Source organism: Notothenia rossii (genome assembly GCF_949606895.1).
Source record: "Notothenia rossii genome assembly, chromosome: 4".
In the NCBI taxonomy this organism is placed as follows: domain Eukaryota; kingdom Metazoa; phylum Chordata; class Actinopteri; order Perciformes; family Nototheniidae; genus Notothenia; species Notothenia rossii.
Window position 1 is genome coordinate 61658640 of NC_136902.1, and position 19205 is coordinate 61677844.

Sequence of the window (19205 nt, forward strand, 5' to 3'; positions counted from 1 at the left end):
AAGCAAAGGTACTGTAGTCCTAAACGATAGGATTATGGGTAGTATAGTGTCTTTGGCCATCCTAAACTCTGAAATGTTTTTCGGATTTCATATCTCATTACTAACACCATATCCCAACGTGCATTGCAGCTAAAATATCCAATCACCAAGCTTCAAGCTGAGGATCTGGGTAATCAGTTCAGTGGCAGTGATGCTCAAAATGTCCCATATAGGCCTACGTCTTTTTCCGGTGACTTTATTTTGAAATTCAGTTCCTGAGGAACGGCTAAAAAGCCCAAGATTATAGAATTAAACAAATAAATAAAAACAAGGATAATTGTGCGTTATTGTTGAGTAAATAACAGTGTGTTATTTAGAAAAGAATAACTAATTAGAAGGAAAAAAAGATTGAAAAAATACAGATTTCAGTATTCTGAGGCTCTGAGACCCATTTATTTTCCTCGCGGACGGCAAAAAAAGTCAGACATTATACAAGTTAAAATAAAAACAATAATCGTGGCTTGATATTGAGTAAGAAAATGTTTTTATGAACCCCACAGCTTCTGGACTTCGAAGACCCGACCGGACAAAAAGACGTGGTGCAGGCACGAAACATACTACCAATAGAAATACATTGCTTTTAAAATCGTTCTGTGTGACACGAAAAAAAGGGGAAAATCGTGTTGGTGAACACGAATCAATAGATTAAATGTTGTGACTATTACACGAAATGCCGTGAGACTGGGTTGTGTGAGACTGTTGATGCTAGCAAGCTAATGAGTCACTTGTTAGCAAAAGTGTAAAAGAACAACATGATGTATTACATGTCTATGTAATATGTAATGTAAAGCACTTTGAGCACAAAGTAAATGCAATTAATCATTATATGAATTTGCACCAAGCAGGGCTTTTTCGTTTGTTTTGAGAAACCTTGAAAGCAAATTAAATATAGCTATCCCAGAAATTACATAGTTAGCAATGTTCAGTTGGATTTATTCATGAAAACGTTACAATCCTTAAGCAACATATTGTTTCTTTATTTTGTTCTTACTTAGGATACAAATGAACAAGATGCAACATGTTTTCTAGTGAGCTAAGGAGGTGTTGGGTGTATTTACCAAGCCTGGCTAGCTAAACCCCTTTCAAGTCTTTATGCAAAGTAAGGTTAACCACATCCAGCTCCGTACTTAATACAGACATGAAAATATAATACGTTTTCTTCTCTCTCTCCCAGGGACAATTATATTTTATTGGACCTTTTATTTAATGTATATTCTGATTTCTTATCTCAGATCGTGCATCAATTCGAATTTTTGAGCATACTCTAAATGTAAATGCAGTTGTTTGTCAAGATAAGTTAAGATGTTACTCTTAATAGACATCCCATTAATCCAAGCATTAGTCTTTAAATGGTGCAGGAGACATATAGTGTATAATGTAAATAACAAAATGTAACATCAGTGGTTATATCACTTAATGGCACAAGCTTTGCATCGAATCCCTCTGCTTTCTGAGATGGTTCTTGGCGCTGAAAGTCCTCAGGATGCAATCACAGGATTAAAAACTGTACAAACTGCTGCTGCTGGACTGTACTGTTGAGCTAGAAAAATTATCCGGTGGCCCAGCCTTTCCAGCGGTAGTGTGGCGTCGTCTGTAGGGTAAATAAAGGGAGGCTCATATTCAGTGAATAGAGAACAGGGTGGAGTCACCAAAGGTGTGAGTCTGACATACGTTGAAAAGGCCAGCAGGCTTCTTATCTGTCCATTCTGAAACACATGCTCTGGCGTCTTCAGATCGAAACCTCGTATTCTCGTGTATCCTGGGAAGAGAATGAGCACATGTGGTCAAAGGAAGGGAGTTGCGTACGAAGCAGCGGTTGTCAAATGTTATCATTAATCAATAACTTTTATTTTGATACAGCAATAAGAAATTAAAATTAAACGGTAATGCTAGTTTCCTGTGAAAATATCATGCGTCCATCTCTAAAGGGATTTTCTCCTATCAATACTTTCTGACTTCCCTAGACTTATTCGGCTGTCAGCCTCAGCCAATGGTTCATACTGAATAATTAAATCAAATAGCTCAGAAATTTATGTTTGATTTAGTTAAAACAAACATATTCCACTTTAGTTTTGTCAAACAAAGGGACTCCTTTAGTGGCGGATTAATCCACATGTGGTGCTCTAGTAAGTATTTGTTGCAGCAGGACAGTGTAAATGAGATTGAGTGAAATAAAGTACAGTGTGTGTATTCATGGTAATAAAGGATCATGTCAACCAGTGCAGTGTGGTTTAATGATCGGTCAACAACAAAGAGCTTCTTAGCAAAGGAAGTAGACACACCCTACTGTGATTCACACAATACTGTATTGTTTGTTTGAGGGATGCATATCAGACGTGTTGCCCATACCATAGGCAAACACAAGATAAGAATATTGCTACACCTCCCCTTGCAACATTCATGACACATCATTTAGGATTTAGGAACAACTCACCTCATTGTTCTTTGGGATTGCCAGCATGGAAGAAGAAAAATAAAAACTCAACACATCAAACGTTTTATACAGTGTACAGAATATTTACTGATGTTGATAGAACCAGACCAGTTTTGTTAGGTAAATAAATACATTAGTTATAGATCGTAAACTGTTGCAAATTAATCCAGCAATGCTTAAACCGTTTTTTTAGTCTCAAACCCACTGTCCATGATGTAGGTAATGGGAGGGAGATACAACAAATGAAGCTCAGCGCAAGTTCAGGCAGGAAGACCTATCACTTCGTATTGCACGTCATGGCAATACTCGCTCCCTTCACTAAATGATAGGGAGCGCCACTCCTCAAGCTAACCTATCACTTCCCTCCATTCACAAGCCTAATTATCGCACCTGTTAATCCCTCTATATATGCTCTTCCCTTTTCCATCAGCTGTCTTCCAGGTGTCAACGCGCAAGCAGCAGCAGGGCTTCGTCCCAGCTCCAGGTATATATATATTCATCAGCTCCGCAGTCTTGCGGATTAAGCTACAGGCGGCGTTCCCCAGTTGGCTAGCGGTTCTAGCCGGCCACCCCGCAAACCCGGACGCGGAAGGAAAAGACAAGGACATTGGGCTCCACAGAAGTTCCTCCGGCTTAATGGAAAGGGGCTACTTCAGGCAAACAATTGACGCACGCCTTCAGTCGAGAGAGAGCATCACTGGCATCAGGGCCGCTCTAATGCGGCGCTTCCGGCTCGCGAAGCTTCACCCATTTCTGGCTTCAACTACAACCCCTCTTGCAGGCAGGCAGGGCTTAAGCTACATCCCATCGAAGCTACTTCTCCTCCCGGCTCAGTAGCCAGTACTGGACACTAAGTGCGTCATAGACGGCTAGCAGGTTCAGTGCACAGCAGGCTTGCCTCCTTTCCCTGCGCCTCACCGCTAAAACAGGCAAGAAAAGAGAAGAGGAAAAAGAGAGGAAGAAAAGAAAAGAGAGAGAAGAAGAAGAGCAAAGAAGAAGAAGAACAATGAAGAGAAAAGCAAAAGAAGAGAAGAACGAAGAAAAAAGGAGAGAAAAAGAAAAGAATGGAAGAAAGAGAAAAGAAAGAAAAGAGAGGAGGAAAGAGAAGAAGAATAAGGAGAGAGAAAAAGAGAGAAGTTCGTTTATGCATTGTTGCCTTTAGTTCCGGGGTTAAGGTGAGTTTCAGGCAGCTTCGGGTGTAACGCGTTACAGCATGGAGTTATGCAGTTCGGGTAACTACTACCCGTCACAATGCTCAGTAAGTACCGCAGTTTCAAGCTTCAAACACAGCCACGGATGCTGCCCATCCGTGTTTTTTTGGGGGGGTTTCTTTCAGGGAGAAAGAGAAGTTCATGTAAGACGATAGAAGACAGTCTAATCACCCAACCAGCACATCAGCATCTACGTCTCACCGTGGCGTAATTACACTGCTAATTAAGCTAGTCCTATATCAGGGCTCGACAGTAACGGTTGCCAGGTTGCCATTGGCAACCATTCAGAAAAATGTCAATCACTTCTTGGACTTTGGTTGCCGTCAGTGGCAACCAGTTTTTAACATAAGAAATAAGGACAGCAAAACATGCACCCCAAAATAGATGAATATTCATATTTGTTTTAAGAGTGATATTTAATTGTTGTGACCAGTCGGAACCTGATACTTAAATTGCACGTGCATTGGCGTGATTACGGAGCCAGAAAGCGATGCACGTTTACTCGCGTGCGCGGTGCGCCGTTTGTTTGTTTTACAACAAAATGGCGAAGCAAAAATAAGTTGTTTGACTGTGATAAAAAGTTCAGCCAACACCTCAACTTCTCAAACGAATGTTCAAAGTGATTCAACTGATGAAGCGTAAGGTAAAACCCGAACGAAAAACAAAGAGGAATGTTTTCCATTCACTTCCGGTAAAAGTTCATTCAAAATAAGAGTCCCGATCTTATTACTACCAAAATAAAAGTGCAAAACGAAACTTTACCATAGAAAATGGTTGCATTAAATTATAATCACTTCTATAAAAAGGTAACACATTTTAAATATAGTTAGACATATTAAAGGTAATTTACAGCATCAATAATTAATATCAAATGTTTAACTATGAATGTTTTTCATTTATTTAACATTAGAAATGTATTAGTCTGGCCAATCCAAGACTTCAATGCTGAAGGGCCAATGGGTCACTGGTGGGGGTCAGCACAAAGGTCAAGAAAACCCACATTTGAAAGGGAGACAACGGATGATCAAGAAACTGGTGACTTGCTCAATTCATTTGTGAGGGATCTATGAAGAACAGGACAACAGCAGCACTACTGGTATTTTGTATACCAGCAATTGAGGGTGGACAAGTTTACTACCACTTAGGTTCAAATAAGTGCGTTAATTACTTATTGTAAAGCATTTGAACATTCTTGTGTCACATGTTCATTATTAAGTTGATGTATAACTGTATAGCATCTTAATTATTGGAAATATAAGGTATCTAAAAAAGGGCAACCGTATTTTCAGTTTTGGCAACCAAAAGCGGATGCCTGGTTGCCAGCCTGGCAACCACTTTTAAAAGTTAGCGTTGAGCCCTGCCTATATCATGGGTCATGTCTCAGTATTTACCTAAGCAAATATTATTTCATGCTGCTCATATTGCACTCATATATTTGGTTTCATGCTCACATGGCTTATGTTAAGCAGGGTATGATATCCATGCATCATTGTACTCAAGCTAACAGCCGCATTACATTGTCTACATCTCCCTCTTCGCCGGGCATCGGCTTGTGCCAGCTATCCAAGATCTCTCCAGCTTACCTCTGGTAAACATGCATATAACTGGTGGTGGTGTCTTAAGAGCATTTCAGGGCTCGTTCAGGATAGGTGCAGCAAACCTGCCGCAATCAAGGTAATTATTCCTCTTCCCTACAACAACTGCTTCTCATCCTACATTCGTCCGAACCTCAGTGCCGTGCTGGCTATCCAAAGGTCTCTCCAACCTTCAAATTGGTACGTATGCATATAACTGGTGGTGGTTCTTAGCATGTCAGCACGTATATTCGCCCCACGGGTCATGTTTATCCTTGCATGTCTAACCCTGTACGTCCAGGTTGTAACCTTCGGGTCTGTATAAAATGTGTCCCTGCGAAGTCAGGTTGCCCCGTACGTCCGGGATGCCCTGTACGTCCAGGATGCCCCGTACGTCCGGGATGCCCCGTACGTCCGGGATGCCCCATACGTCCGGGAAGCGCTGCATGTCCAGGATGCCCTTTACGTCCAGGAAGCCCTGTACGTCCAGGGAGGATGCCTAGGAGGCATCAGCATGTCTAAATCCCCACATGTATTAACCTCTCATTTCATCCATAGATTTCCACTGCATCCCACAAGGTAAGATTTCATCACATTCAGTACTTCATACTTTCACTTCTTTTGGGGGTTCATCGGAAACGGTTCTTCCCTTCCCGAATGACATCCTACCAAACCTGGGCCTAATCGCCAAACACCATTTCATTCACTTGTTATAAACTGTCATCATTATGTTTCATTTATATAATGTGACCCGATAATAAACATGTATTCCATACATCACGTCTCTCCTGATTGAAATGAAGCTCAGCGCAAGTTCAGGCAGGAAGACCTATCACTTTGTATTGCACGTCATGGCAATACTCGCTCCCTTCACTAAATGATGGAGCGCCACTCCTCAAGCTAACCTATCACTTCCCTCCATTCACAAGCCTAATTATCGCACCTGTTAATCCCTCTATATATGCTCTCCCCTTTTCCATCAGCTGTCTTCCAGGTGTCAACGCGCAACCCTCCTCCACCCCTTCGCCTCCTGCTTCCAACTCAGGGCCAAGCTCAACCCTCTCCCTTCCAACCGGACCTAACCACTTATCACCACCACCAGTGTCTAGACCCGGGGGGATTCATCGGAAACGGTTCTTCCCTTCCCGAATGACATCCTACCAAACCTGGGCCTAATCGCCAAACACCATTTCATTCACTTGTTATAAACTGTCATCATTATGTTTCATTTATATAATGTGACCCGATAATAAACATGTATTTCATACATCACGTCTCTCCTGATTGAAGGTACACTGGGAATACAGGAGATGGAGTAACACACTGTACCTAGTCCCTCCCCCCAAACAAACATGCATTCTCACAGTCTGAGATATACGTTGACTCACCGTTGTCTCATAAACTAAATTGTCACACGTGGATTCTCCAGAGATGTTTTCATATGGTAGGTTGGAGGACAGTGACAGCTGAAGTGGCTTTCTCTGATGCCTGAGCACAGACAGAGAATGCGTCATGACAAAGAAGGAGACACACATGTTTTAATATGTACAATGTCATTCTGGAGAAATGGCACCCTAAAATGTGTTTTTAAAAAAAATGCTATTTAACTGTGTACTTTTCTCATCATGCTTTTATGAGTCAGATGTGCTAATAGAGAGGTGTAGACCAGTTACTGTATGATGGAGGTGTTGTGGAGGTGGATGGTATAATGAAGGATCACTGACACACACACTTAATAGAAATGGCAGAACAGGGTTGTTTATATAATACAATCAAATGTTATAGAAAGAATACATAATAACAAACCAACATTTTCTCTGTAAACGGTGCTGATACCTCTATTCCACTTAAATGCGTTTTGTTTTAGTTCCACGCTGGGGCTGGTTTGGTTCCCAAGTGCGAACCAGTTTGCTTTTCCACTGACCAGAGCTGACAATTTTCTTTGCTTCATGTGATTATAGTTTCCAGCATGAATATCACTCACAATAACACAAATGGCGGCTAACATTGGAGCTGTGTCATGTTAAAGCTATTGATTTACGAATTCTTCAACTTTAAATGGTAAATGGATGGACTGCATTTCAGATAGCCTTTTATCCATTCCTTACGACTCCCAAGAGCGCTTTACATATAAAAGTCATCATTCACCCATTTATATAGTGGCAGGGGATGCCAAACATGGTGCCATCTGCTCAAGGAAGCTAACATTCACACACCCAGTTGGAGCAATCGGGAGCAATTTTCCCAAGGACACACCGACATGCTGCCTTGTATAAATATAGCATAATAATCATTCACCATAAATACTTTGAGTAGCTTATCGTTGGTAGCACAACTATAGCAAAATGGTTTTCATTCAAAGTGAATAAAATGGTGAACATTAGGCAAGTTTATTTATATCTTTGTGGTTGTGTTCTAGCCACTTTGCGCTCTCAATGTAACCCGAACAACATTCTCTGTTGCTCTCCCGGAGGTTTCTTCCACTTTACCCCCATTAGCTGTGGGGTTCCTTTGGAAGTTTTTCCTTGTCCGACGGGAGGGTCTAAGGACAGACGGTGTCGTAATTGTATTCATTTTCTTTACAAACTGTAAAGTCCCCTGAGACAAATGTAGAATATGTGATATTGGGCTATATGAATAAACGTTGATTGATTGATTGAACATTCTACTCTTGCCATGAGCTGTTGTTGCTCCGCTCCGGCCTCCGTCCTATGTGGCTCGGTTTTCGCCGAGTAAATAGTCGGTGCTTGACAGCTGGCGTCATTGCAGTGGAAACACAAAAAACTGGTTTGCAATTGCTCACCGGCTCAAAACCGATATTCAGTGGAAACAGAGTTTAATTACACTTGACTACAAAGGGAACTTTAAAATAGACAATTGATAGAATTGGTATTTATTTTCTTATGTGAGTGTTAAAGAGAGAAGCTAAGGCCACATTTATTTGTATAAAACTGTCTTCTGTTGCACTGTTGGTGGAGCCTGTGACCTAAGATTTTCATCGACATAACTACACTGTAGCTATAGGTATGACAAATAAAAGCCTTGAACCTTGAACCTTCTTTTTGAACATTTGAACCTACTTTGAGTAGTAGAGGTAGATTCCAATGATGAGGCTGAGGAGGAGGACGATGGGGATGAAGACAGCAAATGCTACTTGTGCCCCCTCCATTCTTAGGTCTGCAGTAGACACTATTGGAGAGAAAACAGGGACACGACAATATATTATTCATTGACAGGTCAAACGTTTTAATTTTTTTTATTTTTTTATTTTAATAAGGTCCCATGTCATGCTTTTCCGGTTATTACCCATCCCCTTGTGTGTTATGAAGGTTTTTCTGCATGTAAATGGTCTGCAGAGTCAAAACCCTCAAAGTACACCCTGTAGCGAGTAAAACTCTAACACAGTCTATGCTGCCCCAAAAAGCCTCTTGGAGATTTCTCATTTTCCATTGTTTACTTCCTGGGTACTGTGACTTGTGAATACCCAGAGGCCACACCCTCTGCCAGCCTTTCACGAAACAAAGCTTCCCAAACATTTCAGCGATTCATGCCGGATATGTACAGCGTAGGGCACTGAAGAACGATGCTGTTCCTACTTTGTTTGGACCAGCGGGAGATTCGGGTACACAACCTGTAAGTATTCATTGTTGTTTGTGTATTTATGATGTTTAAAACAAACAAGGTATCTACCACGACTGTTAAAATGGGTAAACGTTTTTCGGGCTACTAAGTTGGGATCGCGGAGAAATGCTCTCAGCAGACCCATTCTCACAGCGTTATAAACCTTTTTCTTACTCAATATCAAGCCACACTTATTGTTTTTACTTGGGCTGTGAGTGTTTGTGTGTGCTCAGTATGAGTTTCGCTTGTTCTCGCTATATCGCCGACCCGGAAGCCTGTCCACTCCTCGCAGCAGATTGCAGCAACGAGCCTCGCAAACGTCCCGACCAATCAGAGCACACTGGGCTCACAGGGAGGTGGGGGCAGGAGCTCCAACAAGCCGTTTAGGACAGAGAGTGAATACCGGTGAATACACATACTTTACAGAGATGCTGTTTGAGAAACCAATGTGAGTTTGGAAAATTGCACAGTATAAATCTATTTTAGTATACCTCAACAATGGAATTATGATAAGTAAAAATGGCCATGACATGGGACCTTTAATAACAATATTGTCTCTTGTATTTGCTAATCATGTGTCATTACTTTCAGAAGAAATTCACTCGTTAAAAACAAATCAGCTAACATAAAACTTGCAAAGAAACCATGTTCTTTTTTTGTAATTGTTAAAAAATGTAAATAATCTTAGCACAAATATCTATTAAAACGTCCATGCTCAGACCATCAAACTCAAGGCGTGCAGGAAACATGAACTTCTTGTGAAGACTTACCATCTAATCTGTGCTCAGCATTAGCTGGGTGGGCTGTGGATGATACAGAAGTGTGTTAAACATGAAACTGCATGAATTATAAACACTTTAGCATTTTTTTCACAAAAACATTTCTGTATCATGAACTAAAGGCCAATCCTGCGTTATTTCAGCATCTACTCTCCTACAGCCTTCATCAAAGTGAAAAACAATATCCACTTTTCGTTTTTGGCATTCTATTTGTGACTGATTTCACAGTGTCTTTGAAACATGCTCCGTCTTATTTATTTAGCTTATTTTCTTTTAATTAAAAACTTTCAAACGGTCAACGTCACTGAATAATAGAGAGGATTTAAGGTCCCAAATCTGAACATGAAGTCAGGTATTGATGGAATTAAATAAACAGAGTCCACGAGATGATGAAGTTCAAGCTAAATACTACTTCTACTTGAATATGAACATTTAATTGGAAGCTTTTCGAGATTTGATTCATGTGATTTCAGTTTCTTTTTTCCAGCACACATTGAGGTGCAATATGTGCAGTGTTACTCAAGTAGAAATATACAAAGATAACAGCCTTTAAATTATACAAAATCAGAAATAATATCGAAAGATGAAATACAGCCATGTAAACAGCAAATTAATTAAGTTTCATGGCCCAATCAAAGTTATTAAAAAAAAAACTAATGGTATTTATCAAGAAATTATTAAGATATTGTGTCGTTCTTTGCAACACTTAAAAAGTCAAGGATTTCTGAAACCACGCAGGAAAAGAAGGGGATGAAGAATAATTGAGTTCTGCTAAATGCAAAAATGTCGGCAAGATTAATGTAACAATAAAATAATTTGCTAGGTATCAGGCATATACTGTACATCATTTAGAACCTGAGCTATAGTATCACAGTTTAAAAACATGGGAACAGTTACGTTTTTCTTTTACTTAAAAGAATAGTGTAGGCTACTTAATACTCAATTGAAGAACAGTAATAATAGTAATAAAAACAGATTATACAAATACGATGAAAATTAGAATACTTTTTGGGGGAAAAAGGCAATTTTAAAGTGTGTTTTAGTTTCCCTTCACACTATGGAAACAAAGACATGCCATAGGGATTGGAATCTTTATGAACAAGTGAAGAAATATAATATATTTTACTTTGTAAGAGCAAAAGATGACAAGATAAAGTCTAGGGTTTAGGTTTCAAAGTACCACCTTTGACTTCTCTTTTACTTATTTCAATTCTCATATTATTCAACTTTAATGTATTCAGTTGCACATAACATTTTCAAAATACTTGTCTTTATTTGGCTCCCTTGGACACTTTTTAACATGATTTACTTAAATAAAACACTCAACCAATTAAATGACTTAAGTATTGAATTGGTTGAGTGTTTTACTTATGTTTAATAGCCCATTTAGGTATTCTTATTCATCCATAATTTAGGACTTCACATATTTACATATTCGAATGGTCATACATAAGATCATGTTTTAAAGAAGCAAAGGATATTGTGTAGAACGATGGTGACCCTGCCAGGCTGCAGTTCCTCACCTTTGCAGACAGGTGGCAGCCCACTCCACTGGGACGGGTGTCCAGGGACACAGTGGAGAACCGGCTCCCCCAGCAGCTGGTGTCCGGGCAGACAGGAGTAGTGGAGGGTCTCTCCCGCCTGGAACTGGATCTTGTTGGAGCTGGGGACCCCGTAGGTGGGCGTTCCTGGGTGACTGCAGGGCTCCAAGACCTCAGCTGGAGTTAAAGGGGAGAAACAGTTCAGGTTGAGAAGACTGTAGGAAATGTGCATTGCAAGGTGCCAGTGGAGAATGGCACTAATGTCCAGACCATTATGGATAAGGTATGGATATTCACATTCTGCTGAGTATGACTAACTTTCTCATAACATTTTTTACAAATGTCCACTTCTACACGAGCAATGTCAAAAAAAACTAACATGCAAAAAAAAGAAAAAGAAGGAAGTGCTTTTAAATACACACACACACACACACACACACACACACACACACACACACACACACACACACACACACACACACACACACACACACACACACACACACACACACACACACACACACACACACACACACACACACACACACACACACACACACACACACACACACACACACACAATCTATTTGAGATAAATAACTGTATGTGTGCCAAATGTACAGGGATGATCTGTTTAAGAAAGTTACAAAAATTGTAACATATCATTAGTACGGAAGATGATTGGGGCCACAGGCGGAACATTTACCTCCTCGAGTTTTGACCAATACATTTTTTGCACATGTGGCTGGAATCTCAGAATTCTTAGTTTTCTTCCCAGAATTCAGTTTGAACTATATTTTTAGCTATAAAATATTCAATCTCAATATATAACAGCTCACTATTAAGCGCTTTGAGCACCAGGAAAAGCGTTTTATAAATGTAATGTATTATTATTATTAAGAAAAGGGCTGCACGTCAAAATACTTCAAGACATGTCGTTTAAAACTGACTATATACAGTTTGAATTATCTTCAGTCTGTGGCAGGTCCTTACTATAATTTGAAATATACTTTAGTTCTTTAAATGCTGTTGAAACAAAGACATGAAAAACTCCTTAATCTGGTAAATTAATTGTACCATTTAGAATTGGCATGAAAGAGAATGAGTCTTCTTAATTTATATGCTATTGTGCCACTTATCCCCCATTCGGAATGTGACTGTCTCAGAGAAGAGGTAGGACTATGTCTAAAGAAATCTCATTTGCAATATAACTGTACCAGATATTTCCATACAACTACTGGTTAGTGTTCAATAGCACCCTAGACAATTCAGTAATGGTATATTTTTTAGGGATTTCTGTTTTTCTGATAAAAGAGAGAAAAGTGATTGAGTCCTATGTTCCTATCACCAAAAAGTACAATTTCCGTCTAACCTAAAACTAAGTTTACAGGACTATAATTCAGTATTTCTTTAGTTAAATAATTGTCTGACTATTTAGTGATGTAGGACAGCTACCTGTTTCATACCTCAGCAAATCTGAAGAGGAAAAGAGAGGCCATTCTCAAGTTATGAGCTTTTTTGTCACCTTTGCAGTATCATAGATCCATCTCACTCCAGGGTGATAGCAGGACACCCCATGTCGTCACTCAGAAAAAATCAGGACATTCTGATATACAGTTTCAAAATAAAAGACCTTTGAAGTCTCATATATGAGCTATCATCCCTGTCCCCAAAGGTCTTTTATTTTGAAACTGTACATCAGAATGTCCTGATTTTTGCTGAGTGACTACATGGGGTGTCCTGCTATCACCCAGGAGTGAGATGGATCTATGATACTGGACAGTTTTTGTTTTATTCTCATCTAAAAACAGGGATGATAGCTCATACAATAGAGATTTCAAAGGTCTTTTATTTTGAAACTCTACATCAGAATGTCCTGATCTTTTCTGAGTGACTAGATGGGATGTCCTGCTATCACCCTGAAGTGAAATGAGTCTTTGATACTCGACAGTTTTTGTTTTATTTTCATCTAAACATCTAAACGATATTCGCGCACCGCAATATCACGTGAGGGCTGGCTTGACCGTAGTCTAAACTAGAGAGAGAATTGCTGTCAAGGGGGCTACAACTACAACAAGATGAACATATTTGACCGTGATTTAATTGTAATACACGTTTCAAAATGATGCCGAAGTAACAACATACTGATACCGGATAGTAAAAACCATGAATTAAGGCTTTGACAAGTCTGCAGACAGACGGCAGGCGAAAAACCTTTTAAAATGCGTGTTTTCTAATGGAGATTTGGCTAAGCTAACGTTGTAAATGCTCCGACCGTCCACACTCACAACAACGGTCTATACAGACATAAATAAACCAGCAACTGTATTCGCCATGACACAGACAGTCTGTGGTTTGTACTTATTTAACTTTTGTCTAGTTTTTGAACAGATATGAAGAGCTGTGAGCTCTGAGTGCTAAGAGCTTACGGCTGTGTTGTTTTTCTGGGGAGCTCATTGAAGATGACGTCACGGCTCCGCCTACACTGCGTTACTATACACAAGTTATTGAGCCGTTTCCGCTCTACATCCTGAACTCCTCCCTTCGATGCAATGCACTTCCGTTTTGGCGGACTGGGTTTGTTTTGCTAGCTAGCTCCGTTGTGCCGACAAAGCACTGATATCGCAGAGACAAAGAGGATATAACAATTACAACATGAAGAAAAGTGGTTCGGGAACTACGTGTGCGGTAGTTGGTTGCAATCACTCGAGAAAGCACCTGAACGAGTGGTTAGATAGAGAGTGCTACGACCACAAACCAGCACCCAGCCATGTTGTTCATTAAATACAGATAAACACAACAAATACTGCATGCATTGTATTTTTTAATATTATATATGAATATTTTCATAGTGATGTAATTGTGTGGGCTGCTTTTATATTTTAATTTGTAATACCTGTTAGGATTAAACATGTGATCTTTCTTGTTGAAGCCATTTCTTTAGTTTCCTCTAAACAATTAATTCATTCAGTGTTATTTATGTACAGTATGAGCTTAATATGAATGATGAACTGTGTTAAAAGAAATTGTAGCACTCTAAGGAACATATGAAATGCAATAATGCAATAACAGTGCAATAATGAAATTAAATGACATCAAACTTTATTTTCACTCAAACAGTACAGGCACATATGATATATTGCACAGCATAAAGAGATCATGTAAATTGTGCATTATGTAAACAACAGACAACTGTTGGCTCCTGTGGGCATGACCTAAATAAGGCAGTTTATTTTGGTTTTATGCTGGGCCACGTCGTCATGTTATCCTCCCAGTTTTGCACTGAATTCGGGTGGGGGAGAGTAACGCCATCTCCAGTCAAAGAAGTAGAATCGTGTTCCCAAGCTAGCATCACTGTTAGCATCGAAATCGCTGTGTTTACACCAGTGCCCGTCTGACTGTTTACATCGGTTTACACCGACAGACGCTGTGCAAAAGACTTCCGGCGGAAATGAAGTGCATTTGTGTAGGGTAATGGCGCTACCCGTGTTTTGGCGCGTAAACTTGTCTATCGATACTACCCCAGTTCCTCACGAGTCTAAAAAACAACTCACGTCAACGCACGTAAGCAGCGTGGGTGCCAACGTGAGCGCTCTCGTGACCAAAATATTTGACGGAGCTGATTGGCTGAAATTATGTTTCGGCAGCACAGTTTACTATTGAGACTTTTGCAACGTGCTGGTTTCTGCTGTTTGGCTCGGGGGCAGCGCCCCGTAATGATAAACTAATGCCAAGGGCAAGGCCGGGCAGGAAACATGTGACTTATCAGTAACTTTAGACATCGTAACACAATTTTAAACAAGATTTTATTGTATATTATACATTTTACTGATACCAATTGTATGATATTTACCTTGTTCATTAAAAATTAAAAAATATAAAATATATATATTTTTGAAATATATATATTTTTAAATTTTTTTTGTTTTATTTAATATTTTTTTTAATATTTTTTTTTGTATGTGGGAAGAGGTGGGGCGACGCCCCTAGCGCCCCTATGGGCCGGCCGCCACTCATTGAGGCGTCATACCACATATAAAAAATGTACTCCATAGAATACCCAAGACGTTCCGCCTGTAGCATCAAAAAAGCTGAATCTGCTGAGTCCATTTATGGTTGGTTCGTTCTGTTATGGGTGAGCGAAGCAAGCAGGACCCAAATGCAGATAAGACTGAAAATACCTTCCTTTATTTCAAGGATACACGGATAAACAGAACACTCCCCGGTTAACACAGTCACAGACTAACGACGAACCAACAATGACAGAAAAAAAAAAACTTAAATACACACAGGACTAATCAAGGAAACAAGAGACAGGTGAGGAGGGAGGAGAAAACACAGGGGCACCAGGTGAACACAATTAAGAAAACAGGTAGGAGGGAACAGGTGGGAGGGAACACACACAGGCCATTTCTCATTTAATCAAATCCCCCTCCTCGACTCCTCGGTCCTCCGGTAGTGACCCGGAAATGAATTTCAGCGCACCATGTTGAAGGACATCTCATTTCTCTAAATGCACATCGAGGACCGAGGATCGAGCGTCGAGGTGGCTCGATGGAGGAGCTATAATCAAGGATACACTGATGGGTCCTCCACGGCTCCTTCGCGGATGCATTTCCGGGAACAAAGATGTTTCAAAGAGTCGTGACGCACGGCCGGACTTATCTCAGCCAATGACAGCTCTGCATGCATCCCCTGGACATTATTTTATTAACTGCTCTCATCGCAACGCAATGTTTACAGAGAGAACAGCTGTGAGGTCCGTGCAGAAAGCAGAGCATATCACTCAGTATAACAGGCCTACTCTCTTTATTTGCTTTAGTTTAGTAGATATCTACAAACAAAGAGTCGATATTTTTCTAAAACCATTTAGTGCTTCACATGATAAAATACACAACGGCTGTAGCCTGATTATGCTTTAGGAGCTGTAGGTGTGTGTGGTACAGTGTGTAGGTGCGTGTGGTACATTGTGTGCGTAGATGCAGCGGACAAACAGGTCTCAGTTGGTTTGGTGTCCTCTGCTTACTTTTAATACTTGTAAATAAAACTTTTGGCCCGTAATTTATTTCCCTCATTGTAGCGACCAGAGAGGGGGGGGGGTATATCCAGTCTCTGATAGTGTTACGTTATTATAAGAGTGCTCTCTTTGACTCTGAAATGGTATATATTTATATAAATCTATACATATGTGTGTGTGTGTGTGTGTGTGTGTGTGTGTGTGTGTGTGTGTGTGTGTGTCCGCCCGCATCTGTAGCCTGTTATTGTCTCATTATACCGCACTGTGAATGAATCAAAGTAAATATATAAGTCATCATGAACACATCTGTCCATCAGAAAGAGGGCTGCTGTGCCTCCTGTCATCATTAATGGACGTCTCTTTAAAATGACCGCTCAGAGGAGAGGAGTTCTCATTTCTCTAACCGCCTGCTGCTTCCCCTCGGCTCCCCTCCTCGGCTCCTCCGCTCGCATCTCCTGTGGGCGGGACTAAGTCTTGAGGATAGGAGTCGAGGAGGGGAGTCGAGGAGGGGAGTTAGAGAAATGAGAAAGGGCCACAGACAGGAAACCAAAGACAGATCTAAACAAGAAAAAACACAACGCAGACAGATCGTGACAAAAATATGTGATATTAGAGAGCGAGAGTTCTACCTTCACATCGTGACACTTTGTTCTCTGCACTTATTGCTCCTGGAGAATTTTGGGAAAAGTTTTGCAATTTTTTGACATAATAATAGTCTTTCGCTCATGATCTCCACCTCATGAATAACAATGACCGGGGCTTGTCATCCCCAAAGTAATTTCCGCTGTCCGGTTAAATTAATTATTAGTCGTGCCATCAAACAATATGTCTCCACCTAGAAAGTAGGTGAGGCACAGTATGAGAAGTTAATGGAAATGAGGTGAATGCCTTCAAGGCTGTTTGAGGAGGAAATTAAATTTTAATAAGACTGACACACTTTTAGCTAGTATTATCAGAAACAAAGAAGTGGAAGCAGGTCACCTGGTGTGACTGAACTAAATTCCATCACAATTACTGATATAAGATAAAAACAAATTACAATAACATTTAAAATACTTAACAGTTTTATTTTAAACAAACACATTTTCTCTCACAAGCTGATGTAGACAAGATATGAGGTGTGTACTTGTTTACTCATGTATTGAAGTGTAGTTAAAAATCTATTTTATGCTGATATTCAACATATTAAAATAAATGAAACACTTAAAATCTTAATTAAAAATCAGACTAATTGATTCATTTCATGGTAATAGCTTTTTAAAGGAGAACAACTGTGTAATAGGCAGTATTTGTATCAGACTCAGGAAATACATTCAAAGTCTGTGGATCACCCTCTGTAAACCTGTGAAAAAACCTGCCCAAGAAATTCAGGTTAGTCTATTTAAAAAGGTGCATCGTTGTAGAAAGAATTCAACAACGTCTCAATAAACTGGTGCACAGTTTCACATTAAAGCCATTAATGGTGTTTAAGAGCTTAAGAAATAAGTTTTAATCCCGCCTACTATTCACACACCTGGCCAATCACCTTTCAAAGTGGGCGGGATATAGTGACGCCAGAATGAGTCTTTAACCCGCAGCAAGCCAGCTCACACTGTCCGCTCCAGCAGTGAGCCCCGCAACGTCCCGCCAACAAGGCACCCAGACCCCACGCAGCATTCTCATCTGTTTGTCATTGCTGGTGTCATTTTGTAGTTGCTAACAAACGCCATTGTAACACATAATCACTGATGTTCCGCTGTAACGGTGGTGGACTCATCAGAACAGAGTGGGCGAGCTGACCAATCAGAGCACACTGGGCTCACAGGGAGGGGGGGGGTTGGGGAGGCAGGAGCTCCAACAAGGCATTTAGGACAGAGATAGAATACACATACTATACAGAGATGCTGTACGAGAAACCAATGTGAGTTTGGAAAATTGCACAATATAAATCTATTTGAGTAGAACTCAACAATGGAATTATGATCAGTAGAAATGGCCATGACATGGGACCTTTAAAATCCAATAGAAATTAAATAGAAAAATCGAATTGCTTTTTGTCAAAGAAGCCCTTGCGATGCTTACTTCTGGGTCAGCCTGCAAAAACATGTCACCACTCTATTGATCAGAAAGGCGTTGCTAGCTGTCAAATTCATGTTGAATTTTAGTGTCTTGTACGTACGTAGGCATTGAGGCAGCTTCTGATTCCACTTGGGGCCTGAGGACCCTCGGTTGAAGCAGGTGAGGAGACTGTTCCCAGACAGAGTGAAGCCCTTGTCACAGATGTACTGGATGGTTGAAGCCACGGTGAAGTGGGAACCAGACAGCACCCGCCTGCTGTGCTCCACCTTCCCAGGGTCAGGGCAGGACACCACTAGAAGGACAGACCAGGAAAATAAACTTTCAAGCTACATTTTCTGTCATCTTTAGTCTCACCTAGACAGAAATATATCACTTTAAAACATCAAGAATTCACAGTTATGAAAGAGGTAAAGATATACAGTACCAATATATGAGCAAAGTTAACTATTATGACTTTTTCAGAAGTCTAAAAACACTCTTGTTCTTAGCATAAGTCAAAAACACATCCTGGGAAGCAGTGCTTCAAATTAATAGACGGGAAAATGTGCATTGCATTATGAAAATGATCTGGCTGTAGAAATGTAATTCACATGACTGTAGATAACATTTGGATATTATAAAAGACGCCTTGCTAACTTTGCTTGCATTGGTGGTCAACAAAGAACGTTAAATGCCTCTTAATTTAGTCAAATAGTGAGAATCAGGGGTCAGTCCAGCTCCGTTTGTCTGAACCCGGTAACAGGGGCCCACCGAGGCGAGATTAGTCAATTAGTTGTGTCGCCCCCCGGCATGCCTGTTCTGGTTCCAGCAGCAGGGGCCAGAAACACAGCGTGGAAGACCGCCATGCTGGAGCCCAGTTCCCCTTCTGTGGCCAGTGAGGCAACTCCCCGGAACCTGCCTCTTTCTATCTCTGTGTGTGTGTGTGTGTGTG

The 19205-nt window shown here is 40.4% G+C and overlaps 1 protein-coding gene across 1 annotated transcript in view; it reads right to left on the reverse strand.

The window, feature by feature from the left end:
- The window catches only part of LOC307034871 (seizure protein 6 homolog), a 361762-nt gene that overhangs the window by 26061 nt on the left and 316496 nt on the right, over window positions 1–19205 (reverse strand). The window contains exons 11-15 of the mRNA XM_079673797.1: window positions 18375–18600; window positions 11182–11376; window positions 9650–9682; window positions 8339–8447; window positions 6647–6746 (exon numbers count right to left, since the gene is read on the reverse strand). Of these exons, the coding sequence (XP_079529923.1) occupies window positions 6647–6746; window positions 8339–8447; window positions 9650–9682; window positions 11182–11376; window positions 18375–18600 (663 nt within the window). The remainder of the gene's footprint in view (window positions 1–6646; window positions 6747–8338; window positions 8448–9649; window positions 9683–11181; window positions 11377–18374; window positions 18601–19205) is intronic.